This window comes from Ascaphus truei, chromosome 6 (genome assembly GCF_040206685.1).
Source record: "Ascaphus truei isolate aAscTru1 chromosome 6, aAscTru1.hap1, whole genome shotgun sequence".
In the NCBI taxonomy this organism is placed as follows: Eukaryota; Metazoa; Chordata; class Amphibia; order Anura; family Ascaphidae; genus Ascaphus; species Ascaphus truei.
In genome coordinates this window covers 60,686,615-60,706,633 of record NC_134488.1, presented here as the reverse complement: position 1 = coordinate 60,706,633, position 20,019 = coordinate 60,686,615, and the positions used below count along the sequence as shown (strand labels likewise).

Below are 20,019 nucleotides of genomic sequence, written 5' to 3'. Positions count from 1 at the left end.
TTTTAGCAAATGTGGATTCACAGTGGATTGGCCGGTTCCTTTGGTCTGCGGATTTCAGCGGATGTCAGGGCGATTCGCGGTTTGCGGATTTATTATTATTACACAACCCGTGGACGGATTTGTAGAATCTAATCCACGGATTCAGCCGTCCGTTTGCGGATAGTTAAGAATCCGCGGATTGGATTCTACAAATCCGTCCGCATGTTATACCCAATGGCGAATTTTGATGAATCCGCGTGGATTGAAACTGCCCAAAATGCATTGGCGGATTTTACACCACAAAACGGATTGTGGGGGTAACAGAAAATCCGGGAAACCTGTCCATCTCTACCTCAGAGCACCCCAACTTTTACATTTACAGCCCCAGAGCACCCCAACTTTTACATTTACAGCCCCAGAGCACCCCAACTTTTACATTTACAGCCCCAGAGCACCCCAACTTTTAAATCAACAGCCCTAGAATGGGTGATATACACACACACTTTATTTTACCTTCAATACAAAACTCAGTTCAATCTTTTTGGTAACTCAAGGTACTTACTGTCGAATGACAGTGTCCATCCAGGAAGAATTTGCCTCAGGCACTTTCAGACACGACAAGGCAGATGCCTTAATGATGAAATCATTGACGGACAGTTTCATGTTTTCAGACTTGACAACCTGTGCAGAATAAGGAGAGACATCTTAAAGCGGGAGTTTTATTTTGTTTGTAAAGACAGGTGACACCTATTTTCTCTTCCACATAAAACTTATGAAAGACGCGATATGCACAGCTTGGAGGAGAGAAGGAAGAAGGGGGGGTACGACAAACTTCCAAATATATGAAGGGTTATAACAAGGTGCAGGAGGGGAGCATATTTCTAGGAGAGAGAGGAGAATGAGCTCGTGCTCCGACGCTGGAGGATGGGAGGCTGAAGGGAAATGTGAGGAAGTAATTTATGGAAATGGTGGTGGATTAGTGCAATAGCGTCCCAGCAGAGGTGGTAGGGGCTAATACCGTAAAAGATAGAAAGAATATGTGGGATACACAAGGTTACTTTAAATGACAGAAAGCCAGGGATCAAATAGGGTCTGAGGTTTTTCCACATATAGGAAATAGGCAGACAGGGTGGGCCAAGTGGTTCTTATCTGCCGTAACTTCTGTGTCTCTGTTATGAAATTTATGTTATGCTACATAATGGATTTACAATATTATCATTTTTTTACATTCAAAAACAAATGTTCCCTTTTTATTATTTATTTGAAGCTCTGACGTTGCATTTTTCTGTAGACCTCTAACCGGTCTTACATTTTCTTTGACACTTGGAGAAGTGTTAAGATACTATAGGGTATCACGACACGCTAGTTAGGGTCACTGGCAACCAATAGGGTTTGCTTACTGTTGAAAAGGAAGCTTTAATAGGAGTGAATATCTTACTAAAACCAGCACATCAAGGAATCAGAGGTGGAAATAAAAAAAATAAAGACTATGGTGGCCGTGGCAGAATTCAGAAGATGGGATTGAGAGGGCAGGGATTGAATGAGAGGAGGGGAAGGGTGGCAGGATGGAGTGCGAGGAGGGGATGGGGGCGGGATGGAGTGAGAGAAGGGGAGGGGGGGCGGGATGGAGTGAGAGAAGGGGAGGGGGGGCGGGATGGAGTGAGAGGAGGGGAGGGGGGGCGGGATGGAGTGAGGAGGGGAGGGGGGGCGGGATGGAGTGAGAGGAGGGGAGGGGGGGCGGGATGGAGTGAGAGAAGGGGCTGGATGGAGTGAGAGGAGGAGGGGTAGGATTGAGTGAGGAAGAGAGGGGGCAGGATTGAGTGAGGAGGGGGGGGTGGAGTGAGAGGAGGGGGTGGGATTGAGTGAGAGGAGGAGGCGGGATTGAGTGAGAGGAGGGGAGGCGGGATTGAGTGAGGAGGGGAGGGGGCGGGATTGAGTGAGAGGAGGGGAGGGGGCGGGATTGAGTGGGGAGGGCGGGATTGAGTGTGGAGTGGAGGGGGGGTGGGATTGAGTGAGGGGAGGGGGCGGGATGGAATGAGGAGGGGGATCTGGAGAGGATTGGAGGGAGGATTGAGTGAGAGGAGGGTTGGGGGGATTGAGTGAAAGGAGGAAGAGGAATTGAGTGAAAGGAGGAAGAGGAGGGGGGATTGAGTGAAAGGAGGGGGACAATGGAATTGAGTAAAAGGAGGAGGAAGAGTGAGAGGAGGAGGGAGGATTGAGTGAGAAGAGGAGGGGGCATTGAGTAACAGGAGAAGGAGGGGGGATTGAGTGAGAGGAGGGGAAGGAGGGGGGATTGAGTGAGAAAAGGGGAAGGAGGGAGTGTTGAGTGAGAGGAGGAGGGGATTGAGTGAGCAGAGGAGGAGGTTGGGGGGATTGAGTGAGCAGAGGAGGAGGTTGGGGGGATTGAGTGACCGGAGGAGGAGAGGAGATTGAGTGGGAGGACGGGCCCAGTAGGTGGCCTGCCAAAAAATGATTTGCCCATTTTTTGGCATGCCTGAAAAAAGTTTGGCCGCCCCTGCTCTAGAGAATAAGATACCTTACAAAAATATTAAGCTTTTTTTCCAGCCTATACCTTTTGGAAATCCATCTTGTAATGCAGTGTACCTGAGGACCACACTGGGCTCTTACCTCATTGAGTTCTTTCCTGAGCTGCAATATTTCCCCCATGTTTATATCAATGGAAAGATAGTAGTGAGGTATGGTTTGTTTGGACAGCATCAGCCGCTGGGCAATAACCTGGAAAGACATGATCAGAGAAGCGTGATAAGAACAGAGCCGGCATCATTGATTACACTTTGCAGTGTGTTCCTGATTTTCCTCAGCTTTAGTAAGCAGTGCTTTTGGTCTGTTTAGCGTATTTGCTGCTGGAAAGGTTATGCAAAACATTTCACATGCTTAAAGCAGCAATCTCACACAACGTGCAAAAATGGGTCTATTTTAAAGCAGCCGTTTCCTCTCCCTCCCCCACTCTGGGGCCCCCTAGTTTCCAAGATACATACTGGTAAAAATAAAGCATTCCAGTTCACTCCAGGGGAGGCAAAAATGGAGCCTTAAATCCAGGTCATTTAAAAAACAGTGCATCAGCTCTACTTTTCCTGGTACATATCTCAGGAACATACAGAACCCCTATAAGCTCATATCGTATCTCAGGAACCAGGGGCTCCCTAGAGCTGAAAATAGGGCAGTTCAAACTGCAGGCCCCCCAGTTCCCATCATGGTACCAAACAAGTAGGCTGTAGATTGGGAGGGAACTGCTGCTTTAAGCAATTTACTAATGCAATTGGCTTCTTCAGAAAGAATAAATTCCCCCTAAAATCAAAGTTTACTTGTTTGCATCTTGTGTAAAAATAAATCCATTTCAACATTTTCTGTGTTCACTTAATAGTAATCTTATTGGGTAATTATTGGTTCTTTCCTCGTTATCTCTTTAAACAAATGATGCTGCCATCGTTAGTAACATCAAAAGGGAAAGACTCTGGATGAACAATCTTCCTGCATATAAAACATGAGAGATAAGGTGAACACACCGCATTTAGTTACTATGGAGACATTCAAAAATTACTTTAGAGCTATAATTGTTTGACTTGTATAAAAATGGTAAACAATACAGACCGGCGCCAATTAGTCCAAGGTGATACTAATGTCCACCACTGAAAGAGTCTTAGAATAGTAGATGGCTGCAGTAGTATCTTCACAGCTTGTCTTCAATGATTGGACTCCATAGGACTGCCACAGGACATAAGCAGGGGTGCAAGGATAGATGGTAACCGGCAGCAGTTCCGTTTTTTTCAGTCTTTAGACCTCCAGGGATTTCTTTCTCTCCGTGACCGGAAGCGCGTCACACCACGCGGCTTGACGGAGCTCCTGGTGCTGTCTGTCAACCTGAATCTGGAAATCTACTGCTAGAAGGCGGGTGCAATCGCCGATTTTCCTTTCACTTGGCTGCAAGGCTCCCGTAGTAACTACCAGTCCTCTGCCACACTCAAAATACAAATCTGCCCAACGCGTTTCGTGCGCATGAAGAAGTGCGCATGCGCACGAAACGCGTTGGGCAGATTTGTATTTTGAGTGTGGCAGAGGACTGGTAGTTACTACGGGAGCCTTGCAGCCAAGTGAAAGGAAAATCGGCGATTGCACCCGCCTTCTAGCAGTAGATTTCCAGATTCAGGTTGACAGACAGCACCAGGAGCTCCGTCAAGCCGCGTGGTGTGACGCGCTTCCGGTCACGGAGAGAAAGAAATCCCTGGAGGTCTAAAGACTGAAAAAAACGGAGCTGCTGCCGGTTACCATCTATCCTTGCACCCCTGCTTATGTCCTGTGGCAGTCCTATGGAGTCCAATCATTGAAGACAAGCTGTGAAGATACTACTGCAGCCATCTACTATTCTAAGACTCTTTCAGTGGTGGACATTAGTATCACCTTGGACTAATTGGCGCCGGTCTGTATTGTTTATTATTTGTCTTGTTTTTCCAACCTGTCTTGGAGTTGGTATCACCTGGCAGCCTAAGTTTATTATTATATATTAATATTTTATTGTGTGCACTATCACATTATAATATTATTGTCACTGCACAAGATTTTTTAGCGCTATATACACCCATTTTTTTCTTGTATAAAAATGGTGTCAATCATTTACATTTAATATACAATGTCACTGTCGTGAGCTCACTTTGGTCCTAGGCGGGATTGCCCCGTTGAGATAAATTTTATAATATTGAGATTATGTTAATTTATTTTGTCCGTCCCTCCAAGAGATATAGCTCATCGGTGATATAATAATACACATAGCCTGGTGGCAGATATGGAGAGTCAGATAGCTATAAAGTTCAGACAGAAAGCAGACGAAGAAAGAAAGAGGAAGTCCGTTTACATGTGAAGAGAAAGCAAGAATGTGAGCAGGCAGAGCGCGCAGAGAAGCGTTGGGAGAGCGGGCGCGGGCAGGAAAGTGGAGAGAGTATGCGAGCGGGAAAGTGAGGAGAGAGAAAGTGGGGGAGGAGGGGGAAGAGAGAAAGCAGGGGGAGAGAAGTGGGGAAAGAAAAAAAAGGTCAAGCCATCCAACATTATTTGGTGAAGGGCGGTGTTGACGCGCATACAGTAGCACTCAAGGGCTCAATCTCCATTCATGAACATGTGTATATATTGCTTTAGAAATAGTGTAATTTCTTTCAAAAGGAAGAAGGGAACTAGGAACCCTTGTATTTCACTAACTTTATATGTATGTACCTTTTTCAAAATGCCTAACTGTTCCCCAAATACTGAAAAAGAAAGTACATTTAAAGTCTATAATAATGTATTGTTCTCAGCCAAAAAACATCGCACACATTTTGGATAATTTAATTGCATGTATAATTAATATATTTAGAAACACAATAAAAGTAAAACTATAAATGGGATTAGGGGGGTGTCTGCTCTAATCCCCTCATCAACACTAGCTATAGCATTACAGCAATAAGAATCTGTTATCCTATGCAAAGTCTGCTATGGCGATCAACAGAGCGGCAGAGAGTGATAGAGTGCTGGGGAGAGAGCGGGCGCGACAGCGGGGAGTGGCGGTCAACAGAGCGGCAGAGAGTGATAGAGTGCTGGGGAGAGAGCGGGCGCGACAGCGGGGAGTGGCGGTCAACAGAGCGGCAGAGAGTGATAGAGTGCTGGGGAGAGAGCGAGCGCGACAGCGGGGAGTGGCGATCAACAGAGCGGCAGAGAGTGATAGAGTGCTGGGGAGAGAGCGGGCGCGACAGCGGGGAGTGGCGATCAACAGAGCGGCAGAGAGTGATAGAGTGCTGGGGAGAGAGAGCAAGATAGACAGAAATGAGGGCGCCCGAAAGAGAATTACCCGCACGCTTACCACATACTAACAAACACCAATTTGGATATTCTAAAGCAGGTGTGGCCAACATCAGTCCTCAAGGTCAACCAACAGGACAAGGTTTTAAGGATATCCCTGCTTCAGCACTGGTCACTCAATCATTAACTGAGCCACCTCACCTGTGCTGAAGCAGGGATATCCTCAAAACCTGATCTGTTGGTGGTCCTCAAGGACTCGAGTTGGCCGCTCGTGCACTAAAGCATTCCCTATTCTCCAGGTTGAAGCCACATTATATGAGCAGCCAGATTATAGGAGCCGGTTAGTGGAGAGGAAGCTCAATTTACTGGACCCGATGGTTGTCCAGAACAGAAACCAGTGTCACCTGGTCTAACTCTCCCAGGTTAAGAAAATATCCCTGGAACTAACAATGCCAGAAAGTACAGATTAGGTGCAAGGTTGCTTGGATGCACAATATTCTTTCTACTTTGTATTTGAAATTGGTAGAGAAAAGCCGCTTAGGGGACACTGCTCTTACCCTTCGAATGTTGCTGATAGGGACATCTGTAAAGACCCCGGTGGGAACAGCAGCCACCGCTGGAGACGGATGGGTAATCGCCTGGGCTGGTTGTGCAATGGGAGCCTGATGGCACAGAGAGAAGTCATTGGTTATATGTGCCATAACCCCATGTGCTTGGCAATCAACACTCTGATCCAACGATGTGCTTATAAAACATAGAATTTTATTCCACCATTAGTTTGTCTATATTCCTCTCTACATCCTCTATTCCTGCCGGAGCAACCAGCGGCTTGTGTTCTGCAGGTCTGACGTGTCATGTGGTGCACGTGTCAGCCAATGAGGAGAGGAGGAGGAAGGAGCTATGGGAGGGAAGTCTGTTAGTTAGGCAGCCGTGCATAGCTCTCCCTCTCCCGTGCATAGCTCACCCTCACCCCCCATCTCCCTCTGGTGCCAGCTTCGCAGCTGCCCCTGCTCTGTGTTTTGACCCGACCCGTTGACACGCCCCCCCCCCCGTGCCAAAAATAGTTATCTGCAGACTGCAAATCGCGGTGCAGTAACTTGCAAGCGCCACCGGCAAGCAAGGCGGACGTGCGGGCGCGTGCAGCGGGGCCTTAGCCTTAGTACTGTCGCTATTCTGCCTGTTCATGATATTTGATGTCTGTCCCAGGTCCTTAGGTCTTTTTTCACCTCTTTAATAAGTTCCGGGTAGTTTGCCTCATAGAGTTCATCATATGTCCCTGTTATATAGACTCCCAAGTATTTAATCTTATCTGGCTTCCATTTAATGGGAATTTGTCTTTTCATAATTAGCTTGTCCTCCAACTAGAATCGAAATCGCCGCAGTCATCAATAAACTGAAGAACAACAAAGCCCCAGGCGATGATCGTCTGTGTGCTGAATTTTTCAAAGCTGGTGGACTTCATGTTATTGGCGCTATGGAAGATGTTCTCTCACTTATTTGGGAAAAAGAACGAATCCCAAAAGATTCTGCTGCTGCTGCCCCTACACAAAAAAGGAGCAAGAAGTGATTGCAAAAATTACCGCGGAATCTCCTTGATCAACCTGGCGTATAAGATACTGGAAGCCATAATACTAAAATCACATAAAAAGACGGACGACAAAAAAGAACACGTGAAAATCAGGCCGGTTTTAGAGCAGGAAGAGGATGTACTGACCAAATTAGTGCCTTACATTAGAGCTGCGACAAGAGTTCAGGAAACAAACTTACATAGCCTTCCTAGACTTTGCTGCCGCCTTTGATAGCGTTCATAGAGAAAGCTTGTGGAACTTACTAAGACTGGATGGAATACCTAATAAATGATGTAGCATAATTTCAGCCCTTTACCTCCGCACAGCCTGCAAAGTAAAAGTCTACAATGAGGAAAGTCGCGAATCTATAATAAATGCCTGAGTTAGGCGAGGGGGCACTTTCTCAGCAACTTTATTCAACATTGGAATCGATGCCGTCCTGACAAAAGCATTGGATAATCAGCCGGGAGGTGTGATCGTCTATCCAAATAACTTTGTACTGACCGATTTAACATTTGCAGACGACATTGCTCTGATCGCAGACTCATTGGACTCGTTACAGGGCATGGTGGACCGAGTGACAGTAGTAAATAAAAACTTTTAATGTGCGGCAACCACCTAGTTGACCCAACGATCCACATTCAAAATGAGCCCATCAAGAGTGTAGACCACTTAATCTACCTTGGCAGCAACATTACTGGAAATGGAGACATCAGAAATCAATGCTAGAATACAAAAAGCTACAATTGCGTGGGGCTCACTTAAGAAACTTTGGCCCAGTAAAGTTATACGCTTCAAGACAAAAGTCTGCGTTTGCAAAGCTGTTATTCTACCGACTTTATTATACGGTTGTGAAACCTGGCCGGTAAAGGTGACACACCAACATAAACTAGACTTATTCCAAAATCGGTGCCTGCACCGACTAACAAAAACCAAATATACTGATAGGACGTTCAATGCTGAAATTCGACGAAAATGCGACGTTTCTGAAAATGTGTCGGCCATTATAGAACATAGACGGTGGCGTTGGTTAGGCCACACATTGCGGATGCCGACACATAGAATTGCAAAAATAACCCTAATGGCTGAACCTGGTCTGACATGGAAACGACCGAAGGGCGGCGTTAGGCTTACAACATTGAGATACTTTAAGTGAAAAGCTGAAGACCCTGTTATGCGCCCTTTCAACCTTAGCCGAAGAACATTTAATGAAAACTGGTTATACCACCTAACAACTCTAGCCCAAGACCGCAAACAATGGAAACAAATTTCCGTGGAAGTCGCCTATACCCACACTGGGTGAAGAGGCGGAAAAAAAAAATAAGCTTGTCCTCTGCCGGGATATGTAGGCTTAAAGCCTCTGACTTGGTGTGGTTTATTTTTAAATTTGATATGTACCAAATTCATCTACCGTGTCGAATAGTTTTTGTAGTGACATTCTAGGGTTTGTGAGTGATAGTAGTACATCGTCCGCTAACAGGGGCACCTTGTATTCTCTATCCCTTATCGTTACTCCCTCTTTTGCATGGTTCCCCCTAATTTTGGATGCCAGAGCTTGTATATACAGGGCAAACAACAATGGGGACAGGGGGCATCCTTGTCGGGTGCCGTTTGTGATTTGGAATGGGGCTGAAGTATAGCCTGAGGTTCGCACCGTAGCTGTTGGGTTTAGGTATTGTGCCCGCACTCCATTGATAAAACTGTTGTCTATTCCCATTTTATTCATTACCTGATCATTACCTGAAACAAAGTGCCACGCTACTCTATCGAAGGCCTTCTCTGCGTCCAGACCCCAAATCAGGGTCGGGTTTTGGCTCCTGTTACTATTGTCGATTATATTTATAATTCTACGGATATTATCCGAGGCCTGACGCTCTGGTCTGGGTGGATCAGTATCTTCAGTGCTTTATTTAGGCGTATTGCCAGTATTTTGGTGAAAAGGTTTATATCAGTGTTAATCAGCGATATGGGCCTATAGCTTGGACATAGCTTAGGACCTTTACCTTCTTTAGGAATTACACGTATTACAGCTTCTAGCATTTCTTTTAGTAATTGTTCTCCTTTTAGGATGGCGTTGAATAGTCTGGTTAAGTATGGTTTCAGTGTGGCTTCAAATTTTTTAGAATAAAAGTTTGAAAACCCGTCCAGGCCTGGGGCTTTGGAATTTCTGAGGGATTTTATAGCTTCCGATATCTCGTTGGCTGTATCTTCGTGCCCAGCTGACTTGTTGTTTGGCTGTCCAGTTTGGGGAGTTCACATGTGTATTTGTCTATGCTTCTCTTCTGTCCCTGCTCTGTTTGCTTTGTTGCATTTAAATTATATAGACTGCTATAATATTTTACAAATTCCCTATTTACTCAGTGATTTCTTTTGACTGTACCTCACCTGTATGGTCAAGACCAAACTCACAAACTTTCTGATCTTTATATAAGATGGGGCCTCCCAAACGCACCCCTGAAGATCTACCTAATTATTTAAAAACCTGATTCTAATTATCCCCTTTGATTTAGCTGATAAAACCAGGGCTTCACTTACTTTTTCACATACCTGGACTCGTGTTAATTACTCATTGTTTGTCTAATTCCTACAGCATTTTGTTTAAAAAAAAAAGATATGGAATTGGTTAATACAAACCGTATTGGATATTTAAGAAAAGACTCCTTTTGACTCAAGAAGGTGATCATGGAAAAACTATGGAATTTCTGTAATTATCATTGCGGTTCACAAGCTTTTTCTCACCACTCTAAACACATGTAAAGGGTCTGATTAAACCTTTGCTTGGCAGAGCTACCAGCCAATAATTCCCAAGCAATGCTCTGCCAACAAAGGGCAATAGTAACAACTACAGCACTGCATAGGAATCCCTCTGTCTGCACTACTTAACGGTCTCATACCATGTGACATACAGGAGGGGGGTGGGGTGCAGGAGGGGGGTGGGGTGCAGGGAGCACTTACGCTTACAGGTGCAACCTTGGGAGGAACAAATGTTTCAATATCTTTCTTCGTAATTCTGCCATCCGGGCCAGTGCCTGAAACACCCACGTGAAAAAGTAAGAGGTAAATCCAAAGCCACCAAATATTGCATTGAACACCAAGTAACAGTGGTACAATTGAGTTGCTTAAAACGTGGCTGCTCCACTACATGCACAGTGTTTACATTAAAGGGGTAATTGCTCTTAGGACCAAAGTGAACTAAAGTCTGATACAAGGGGTGACATCTGGGTTACGGATGTATTTTTGAATTTTTCCTCTTGCTGCTCCCTTTTGTTTGATGTCAGTGTGTTCAGCAAGAGATTGCACAGGCAGAGCCCCCCTTTCCCTCTTCCCATTATCTTTATTGGGTCTCTAATAAGGACAGGGTGAGGTAATATGAAGGAAAACACTTGAATGATGAACATTCCCCCATTCACAGGCCACTAAATAGAAACATTTGAAATGAATTTCCAGAAAAACAAAATAATCCAAATCTATGCTTTTGCCTTCGTCACATATCTGTCCCCTACAGATCAGCGCCCAACTCTGGTCCCTACCTGCTCCTGTCACCTGTGGGGTCCTGTAATAAGAGGCTACATGCTGTCCTATCTGTCTCTGGTGAGTGCTGATGTCATAATTCAGGTACAGACAGGGGCAGAGGAGCCGTGGGACAGCTACAGGAGCACAGCAGGGAGCTGCAAAGTGGGCAGAGCAGGAATGGACCCGTGTGGGGAGTGATCTGTAGGGGGGGGAAGTCATGTTGGGAAGAGTCTTTCCACGCCCCACCACCAATGAGGTCTGATTTCACCCCACTACCCCCAGTGAGTAAAATTGTTCATGATCGATATTGGTAGTGCCCTCTCTCAATGACGTAAAATAAATCAAATCACAAACAAATAGTCAAACGTATCTGTGGCGGTCCTTTTTGGTCTGTACACCGTGGCGCCCTGTGTGGGTGTTGCTGCCTCTGCTCTCAGCGCTTTCTCCGAGCACCTCTCGTATCAACAGCACTTCCGGTTTCCACAACAAGAGAATGACCAACTCTGCAGGAAAGCGGCACCCGGTGAGAGTAGAGGCGGCAACACCCACACAGGCCGCCACCGTGCACAGACCGAAAAGGACTACCACAAATACGCTTAAAACACTACTTGTTTGTGAGTAATTAGAGTTATTTTATGTCATTTTTTCCTGTGAATAAAATTGTTCTACTCCATAGAGGTTCTTGCGTGTGCACTATCAGCCTTTCTATAGAAACACGGACTACTAAATAAAAGTGTAGATTGTTCCCACACACAAAATCTTAAATTCCCTGGGCCACACACGGGGAAACTGTTGGGCAGGGATGGGGTTAATGCAGAATAAACCGGTAGTATGTTTAATGAATGTTTGCCTTGAATCGTTGTAACACCTCTGTCTAAACACCCAGTATTGTGTGTGCTCTTGGGACTCCTTGGCGCACGCTCACCTTTTACTTGCTTGAAGTCTATGCCTCTCTCAGATGCCAATTTCTTGGCCAGGGGGCTGACGAACACCCTGCCCTTAGGTGCCGAAGGAGCAGTGCTGGGTACGGAAGCCGCTGGAGTAGCCTTTGCTAGCGGGGTTGGAGGCGGACCTGCAGCCTTAAGAGAGACAAGCAAGAGCTGAAAGAGGAGCCAGCTTGATTCCCAATGTGAGCTCTTCGTGACCCTGGGCAAATCCCTTTATCCTGCGCCACAGCCAGCCAAATTAGATTGTAAGCTCTACGGGGCAGGGACTCATTGTGAGTGCAAAATCCTATGTATAATGCTGCGTACACTGCTGGAGATATACAAGACAAATATGTATTATATTAGTATTAGGTCATACATTACTTGGAATAGAATATACAATCAAAACAATGAAAGAGACGGTCCCATTATGTCAGCAATGTTTCCGGTCAAATTACGTTTAACCCCTTGAGTGCCAGAGCGGTCAGTAATGCAGTGAAAAGATAGTTAACCACAAATTTTAACGATCTCGTCATTGAAGAAATACTACCCTGTGTGTTTTTGTCGTCGTCGTCCCTTCTCCCACAAGTGTTTTTTTTTTTTTTTTTTAGATTTATTGTGGAAAAATATAAGGTGATTCAGCAGCACTGGGTTATAAAGGACTAATTATTGGATATCTGTTATATTACAGGAATATTGTAACATAAGAGAGGATACATATCTATCGCAGAGACATTTTACAAATCGGTTTTGATCACAAGTTCAAACTCTTATAAGTCTGATAGTAGAGGCTCCCCGAGTTGTTCTGTAGAAGTGCACGGTCAGGAGACTGACACTTACCACACATATTGGAACCCATTTTTGGATTATTTAAAGGGCAAGTCTTGAATAACAACAAAGTGTAGAATCACAGAAAATACCAGGTATTTTGAATATTTTTCCCTTTTAGAACTTTGTTATCCTAAACTTATACAGCATTCAATTTGTGAGGTTTCTTTGTTTTTGAGGACACACGTTTTGTATTTTGCCAAAATGAATCGAGTGTTCAAAATTGAATTAAAAGAAAAGGTGGGGTAGACCAGGGGTGCGCAAGCTTTTTGTCCTGCACCCCCCTGCCTGCTCTCCCCCACTGTCCGCGCCTCTCTCACCTTGTATCAAGCGTCAAATGACTCTGAGGGGTCATGTGATGTCATGTGACTCTGCGTCATCATTTGAAGTCGCGTTGCCATGGCGACCCATCACACCAAGCCTTCTGAATTAAGGTAAGGGAGTTAGAGGCCTCGCGCGGTCCCCAATTCATTTAAATGCCTTGGGGAAAAGTGTAGGGCCTCTGTAACCGCCACGCCGCCCCCCTCCCCAGAAAAATCTCACACCCCCCACCAGTTTGAGCACCCCTGGGTAAACGGTACTGAAATGGCAGAAAGGGTGGATTTCATATCCTACCAATTTCAGTATGTGCTTAGCATGATTATTCTTACCGGAGCTGCAGGCATAGGCGGGGGTTTAATATCGGTCATTCCCACCGACTCCTTGTAATCTGCAAAGCTGCCCATGTCGGACGCCTTCTCCACGATGATGCAGAGGGGGGTCCCTAGAGGCACGTCCCGCGTCCCTTCAGGTATGAGAATTTTGGCCAGGTACCCTTCTTCCTGCACCTCGAAGCCTCCGTGGGAGAGAAAGGAGCACACGTCAGCTTGTGAAGCACCATAATACAAACCCAGACCCACGGCTTCTGATGTGGCTAAGAAGGTGCAAGCTAACAAGCTGGGAGCACGGCAGGGGGCTTACAGGTGCAATCTAGCACCAAAATAAGGTAGTGATGTGCGAGTTACAGCCTTCTGCTACACAGACCATACAAGCAGGGCCGCCGACAGATTTCACAGACTAGTTTAGACTGGGGATTCCCCTATGTGTCGGTGGCATTGCGAGCCCCCCCCCCCCTTTCACACACTTGCGAGCCACCTCCTCTATTCCCCCATCTCCCCATGTATTTCTCTCTCTCTGCGCCCCAAACATCCTCCTTCCACTCCCTCTCTCTCCGCTATAACTTAATCACTCTCCTCTCATTCAATACAACTCCCTCAATCCCACCCTCCTCCCACACATTCCCCCCTCATGTACTGGACACACACACACACACACACACACACACACACAGACACACAGACACACACTTCCCCCGATACCCATACAATTCCCCTCCCACACACACAAAATGCAACACACATATTTACCTTTTTGGTGGTCTGAGGTCGCCGAAAGAGGGGGCAGAGAGAAGCCTGGCATGGGAGAGGCAGGCCCGCAAGACCTGGGGCCCGGGGACAACTAGGAGCCTGGCAGCTGGACACAGAAGTTGGGCCTGACCTCTGGCCGGGCCCCACTTCCAGCACCGGCCAGCCAGGTCACCCACTCCAGCCGGGCACAAGATAGCCATCTTGGCTCTCCCTCCCTGTCGGCGGCCCTTCATACAAGACCTAACCCTCACACTTAGATTGTAAGCTCTCTGGGGCAGGGTCTCCCTTCGCCTTATGTATGTATGTATGTCTTTATTTGTATAGCGCCATAAAATGTACATAGCGCTTCACAGTAGTAATACATGTCATATAAATAACAAATATAAATAACAGATCATGGGAATAAGTGCTTCAGACATACTGTAAAAGTAACATTAAGGAAGGAGTCCCTGCTCCGAGGAGCTTACAATCTAATTGGCGGCCTTATGTTGTCATTTACCTCTTGCACTTATCCCCATTTGTTTATCATTTATTTACCTTGCATTTCAGTTCTGTAATGTGCTGCATACAATGCTGGCGCTATATAAATAAAAACTATACATACACCGATTCTTGACACAGCTGTATATTCATTTATATACACACACATCTATGTGTATTGGCAACATTGGCTCACAAGACATTAGGTAAGCCCTGTGTTAGATGATTCTCCTGTAGGTACCTATTGTTGCTTTGTCTGTCTCTATCTCAGCCAGCAGGTCTCCTTCACTGAGCTTCTCCCCGACCTTCTTCTCCCACCTCTGCACTGTGCCCATTGTCATTGTCGGAGAGAGGGCGGGCAGGAGAATCTGTTCAGTGGAGAATATACCACACAAACGTGTTAGGGGTAGAAGGGATGCAGTGTCTGCACCTGTTTAAGTGACTCTTTCAAGACTGTTCTTGTGATGCTGAAGCACGGCGTGAAACCGATTTCCCTGCAATGACACTGGATGGAGAGATGGGCGCAATGTGTGCTCTCGAGAGAAGGCCATTTCAGCTGCGGTTGTGATGTGTTGTGATGTGTTGTGATGTGCGGTTGTGATGTGCGATTGTGATGTGTTGTGATGTGCGGTTGTGATGTGTTGTGATGTGCGGTTGTGATGTGCGGTTGTGATGTGATGCCTTGGCATGTTCAGAATCCACAGTTTGCAAAGCTCGCTCAATACATAGTCATCTCAAACCTTAAAGTGTCTATGTGTAACACCTCCAACCATACCTATTCAGCAGGTATACTACAGGTTTTGGGTCCTGTAACACGTGTACGTGTACGTGTGTGTGTGTGCGTGTGTGCGTGTTCCCTAGAGAAACTACAGTGAGATCAATTTTTAAATGCAAAATGTCGAGCCTTTAAGACCAAAAGTACTGTATATAAAATACCATGTGCATCCTTCTACATTTACAACTTTCTAACCCTCAATGCTGCTGAAGTCGGTAATGTAAATATAATTAACCAATTCTTCGCTCCACATTCCATTCACCATTCTGCATAATGCCTGCGACCCCATCATATTGGTTAGTCAAAAACTAGGATCTTTCATGACATTTCGGCCAAAAGAGAAGTCCACCTCCTCCTCCATCCCCAGGAGGAAGGCCCTACGCCAGGGGTAGCCAACTGCAGTCCTCAGGGGCCACCACCAGGTCTTCAGGATATCCCTGCTTCAGCACAGGTGGTTCAATCAGTCCCTGCTTCAGCACAGCTGGCTCAATCAGTAATCAGTCATCATGACTGACCCACCAATCGAGCCACTTGTGCTGAAGCAGGGATATCCTGAAAACCCGACCTGTTGGTGGCACTTGCGGACCCACCCCTGCCATAGGCTGACAATACATATTTACAGGAACAGAAATTGAATACCCAGTTTCAAGAAAAAACCTCAAAAGCGTCAATCCCGGCCTCTCGTATTTTGAAATGAAACAGACTTGGAGCCAGGACTGACACAGACAGTTTTAGCGGTTTTCTGCTCCACTTTTCCTGGGGAAACAAAATGGCCAACGCACAGGCCAAAAGGAAGCAGCAACAGATAACTTTGCGGCTTCCTGTTGGAGGGCCATTTATAAAATAAAATAAATGAAAACAGGGAGTGCGCCAGCAGGTAAACATGCAAGTATGTGGGGAACGGGGAGGAGGGAGGGGTCGCCCTAGGAGCTGAACATAGAGGGGTTCAGGATTCCAAACCTCTTTAAACATTTCCATGGAAATGTAGAACAGCTGAACTGTTGGCAACAAAGCTGGTCTGTAACTCACCTTCATGTGAGTAGGGTAGGAGCTGCCGGGGGCTCCAACTGAAGGCGGTGGGGGGGCAGCAGCTGCAGAGGGAGGCACAGGAGTCGCCGCAGCAGCAGAAGGAGCTGCAGCCGCCGTTGCATCCGCGGTGTAATTTTTAAATGCGTCGATTAACTCCGGGCTGAGAGAGAGACGGACGGGTTATTAGGTTTAGGCTGCGCTTATAGTTAGGGCGACGACGACGCAACCGAATGACATCAGTCGTCGCCGTTGTAATAGCGATTCCTGCCTATAGTGCGGGACGCAAGAGGGCGACTGGGGTGTGTGGCTGTGACCGGTTCGCCCTCATTGGCTGAACCGCTCATGTGCTGCTGACGTCACGCGGCGATCGCCAAGGTCAAAATCCTTCGACTACCAGCGATCGCGACCACGTGATGTCAGCCGTCGCATCCACTGTGGGCACTGGCGACGGACTGCATGTACTTGGTACGGCGCTGTGCAACATCGCAGTAGCCAGTACTATAAACGCAGCCTTAGAAACCGCTGCTTCACATCATATATGGAAACCTACACTGTAAATTATAAAATTGTAATGTCATGGCAATCACATCCCAGCCTACCCAGTTTTGGTAGCTGGAATGGTGCTGGAAAAACATACCTTTAACCCATTTAAAAGGCCTGCAACCCACTATAAAGTACAGTGTTTGCAGGCCCCTTAGGCACTTAATGGGTTATTGAACAAAAAAGGAGATTTCTTAACAGATAAAAAATATTGTGTGTGTATGCATTAATCTTCTTCTGAAAACAGTAGAGCAGAAATAATTTTTTTTGCTGTTCTTTTAACTGGGGCAGGGCTGCCGACAGTGGTATGCGAGGGGACAGCGGTCCTGGGCCCAGTGGGCCTCTACCTCGCCACTGACCGGTATCTTAACAAGTATACTGGCCCCCTACCCAACTGGTATGACCATTTCATTCCCCCACACAACTTCTAGGGTGCACCGATCCCCCCTGCTCAACAACCCAGAGCTTAGGTCAAGACTGTGATCCTGGGCCCAGAAGAGCCATCCATCCTGACATTTTGTACTGCAGTGTTACCATCACTTAGCTGTGGGAGGCACCAATGCTCATGGGACCACGTGACATGTAGTGTAAGAAGCAGTAGCCTCAATGTTTAGGGCACCTCACCTTTCCTGATCACGTTACAATAGGTTTACCCCCTTCCTCTTAACCTCATATCTCCAGGTTCAGGAACAGGTATAAGTAAGGGTTTTAATTTAATTTTAATATGGTTTTTTTTTTCATTATTTTTTTTAAACATTTCACTTGTAATAAATGTTTACACTAAATACCGTCAGCATGATTGATTTGGAACATTTACCAAGAGCAAATGTTTTCAACTTAAAAACGGTTAATGTCATTGTTACTGAACAGATATTTATAGCGATATCGTTATCGTGGTAAACGTGGTTATCTCCCAACCCTAGAGACACCATGTACATGGATAATGACCAAATGTAATTAAAAGGACTTCGTTAACGGAGACTTTTTACGTATGGATCGTTAAGAACATGTCCATGTCCCCAGAATATTAAGTTAAAAATTGTATATTGTTTTCAAATCGTTTCATTGGATCTATTTGTAAATATAATTGGTCATCCACAAAACACACAAAGGAAGCGTGCGCTCCATAGTGCAAGTGTCATACATTTTAATGCCCCATCAGCAGACAAATGCTCACTTACAAGATTTAAAGACCAAATGAGCATATAGACAAGACCCTGCTTGTTACCAGCCGCCTTGTGTCAGAGAGGAGATTTAGGACCGATGTAAAGATCTGCAATCAAGCTGTTAAGTTGCTTTTTTCCCCACCACTGGGCCAGTATAAGCCCTTTGCATTTTTGTGCACATTTTGCCATTGTATCTTTTTGGTATCAAATGATTTATGTATTTTTAAGACACATGTTAGGTATTTTTCCCATATACCACCAGTCTTGCATATATCAACCACTGCTTTTTCATATATATTTGTAATCACTTTCGGTGATTTATTCACATCATACTGTATACACATATTTAATTGGGCTGATTAATAGATATATTTTGTATATACTGTAATTGGTTATGTCTATAATTGCACAACCTACCTATATATTTTTTTTTTACATAGGATTCAATCAGGGTGTCTCCGGAGCTGAACCCCATTCTTTCAGCTCCGGGGATACCCCCCCTACTTCCTGAGATACAGACCTTTGAAGGGGGCGCCGGCATCTCCTGCAAGTTTAAAGCTTCCACGTCACGTGGAACGGATGATGTCACGGCTTCCTATTGGCCCGCAGGGAGCGGGAGCTTTGAGACTCCTTCATTACATGAACCCTGCTAGTCGAGCGGAGCGGCTACCGCCACTCCCTATGGAGTAGTATCTCCGGAAGCAGGGGGTCCCCCGGAGTTCCATTAACGGGGTTCTAACCCCGGAGACTCCTTGCTTCAATTGTATGTTAAAAAAAAAAATTTAAATCACTAAAAATCACCTCTTTATTTTATTTTTTATGTAAAATAAGAATTTAAATACATGTAGCGTTTATAATGTCCCTTTTTCCGTGCGCTTTAGAAAGATGTTCCCTGCGTGCTGTCTGCTCACTCACTTTTCCACTGTGATGCAGATTATGGAACCGATGGGAACATCCTTTGTCCCTTCTGGGACAAGAATTTTGGCCATGTAACACTCCTCAAGGCACTCGAATCCAACCGTCGCCTTGTCCGTCTCTACCTATGTGGCAGATCAGAGACACGTGCTATATTAACATTTTATTCCCCCCCTCCCCCCTCATGTGACACCAATATAAATGTAGCACTTCAAATCCAAATCACCTGTCCATTGATTGTACAGGGATGTATGTGAATTGTATATGAAGCCCTATCTTACTATTGGAAATGTATTTGCTAGCATGCAGTTAACAACAGGCCCTTTAAAGGAATCAGCAGAGATGTGCCTACTTTCATGTTTTGGATGTGTAAATCTTTACCCATATCCCACCCTGTGCGCATCAGGGAGGCAATAAAGATACGGTGAGAGGAAGAGAGGGGGCTCTACCTGTGCAAACTCTTGCAGAACAAACACTGACATCAGACACAAGGGAGCAGCAAGAGGAAATTTAAACCTCCCAGGTCTCAGCTCAGCATGTTTATGACACATCATGAAAAATACTTATAGGCATCATATTTGGGGGAAAAGGCAGTCACCCATCTAACCAAATGTGTCATTGCCAAGTGTTCCCTCTGGTCCTTGAAGGGATTGCCCCTTTAAGTCCACTGAGCTGAAATTTCCCCCCAGCAAAGGGACCCCAATATTAATCTTTTAAAAAGGTACAAACTAATATTGCAGCAAACCATCATATTTTTATTCGTTTAGATCAATTGCCATATGAGACTTTCCCTTTAATCTTACTTCGGCTATGAGGTCCCCTTCGTTAATTTTATCTCCTTCCTTCTTCTCCCAGCGAGCGATGGTCCCGCTCTGCATTGTGGGGGACAGCACAGGCAAAGGCACCTACAGAACACAAGAATTGGATGAGAGAAAAAAAAAACACTTACATTTGCTGCCCCACGTAGGACCAGAGCTAAATGAACGCGTTTAAATTCATATTGACGTGTTAGATAGATATATAGATATATATAATAAAAAAATAAATAGATGATACTGTTCTGTGGCTAACGAAATGCTTTTATTTGTGCGAGCTTTCGAGATGCACTGT

At 45.6% G+C, this 20,019-nt stretch overlaps 1 protein-coding gene across 2 annotated transcripts in view; it reads right to left on the bottom strand.

Moving 5' to 3' along the window:
- DLAT (dihydrolipoamide S-acetyltransferase) overlaps window positions 1-20,019 on the bottom strand; it is a 36,979-nt gene that overhangs the window by 2,524 nt on the left and 14,436 nt on the right. Inside the window, exons 2-11 of one of the 2 annotated variants that reach the window (XM_075604430.1) lie at window positions 19,713-19,814; window positions 18,910-19,034; window positions 16,289-16,448; window positions 14,726-14,852; window positions 13,249-13,433; window positions 11,770-11,923; window positions 10,293-10,360; window positions 6,321-6,425; window positions 2,608-2,715; window positions 542-660 (exon numbers count right to left, since the gene is read on the bottom strand). In XM_075604430.1, the coding sequence (XP_075460545.1) occupies window positions 542-660; window positions 2,608-2,715; window positions 6,321-6,425; window positions 10,293-10,360; window positions 11,770-11,923; window positions 13,249-13,433; window positions 14,726-14,852; window positions 16,289-16,448; window positions 18,910-19,034; window positions 19,713-19,814 (1,253 nt within the window). Of the gene's footprint in view, window positions 1-541; window positions 661-2,607; window positions 2,716-6,320; window positions 6,426-10,286; window positions 10,361-11,769; window positions 11,924-13,248; window positions 13,434-14,725; window positions 14,853-16,288; window positions 16,449-18,909; window positions 19,035-19,712; window positions 19,815-20,019 lie in introns of both variants that reach the window. The other variant, XM_075604429.1, reaches the window with a different exon arrangement.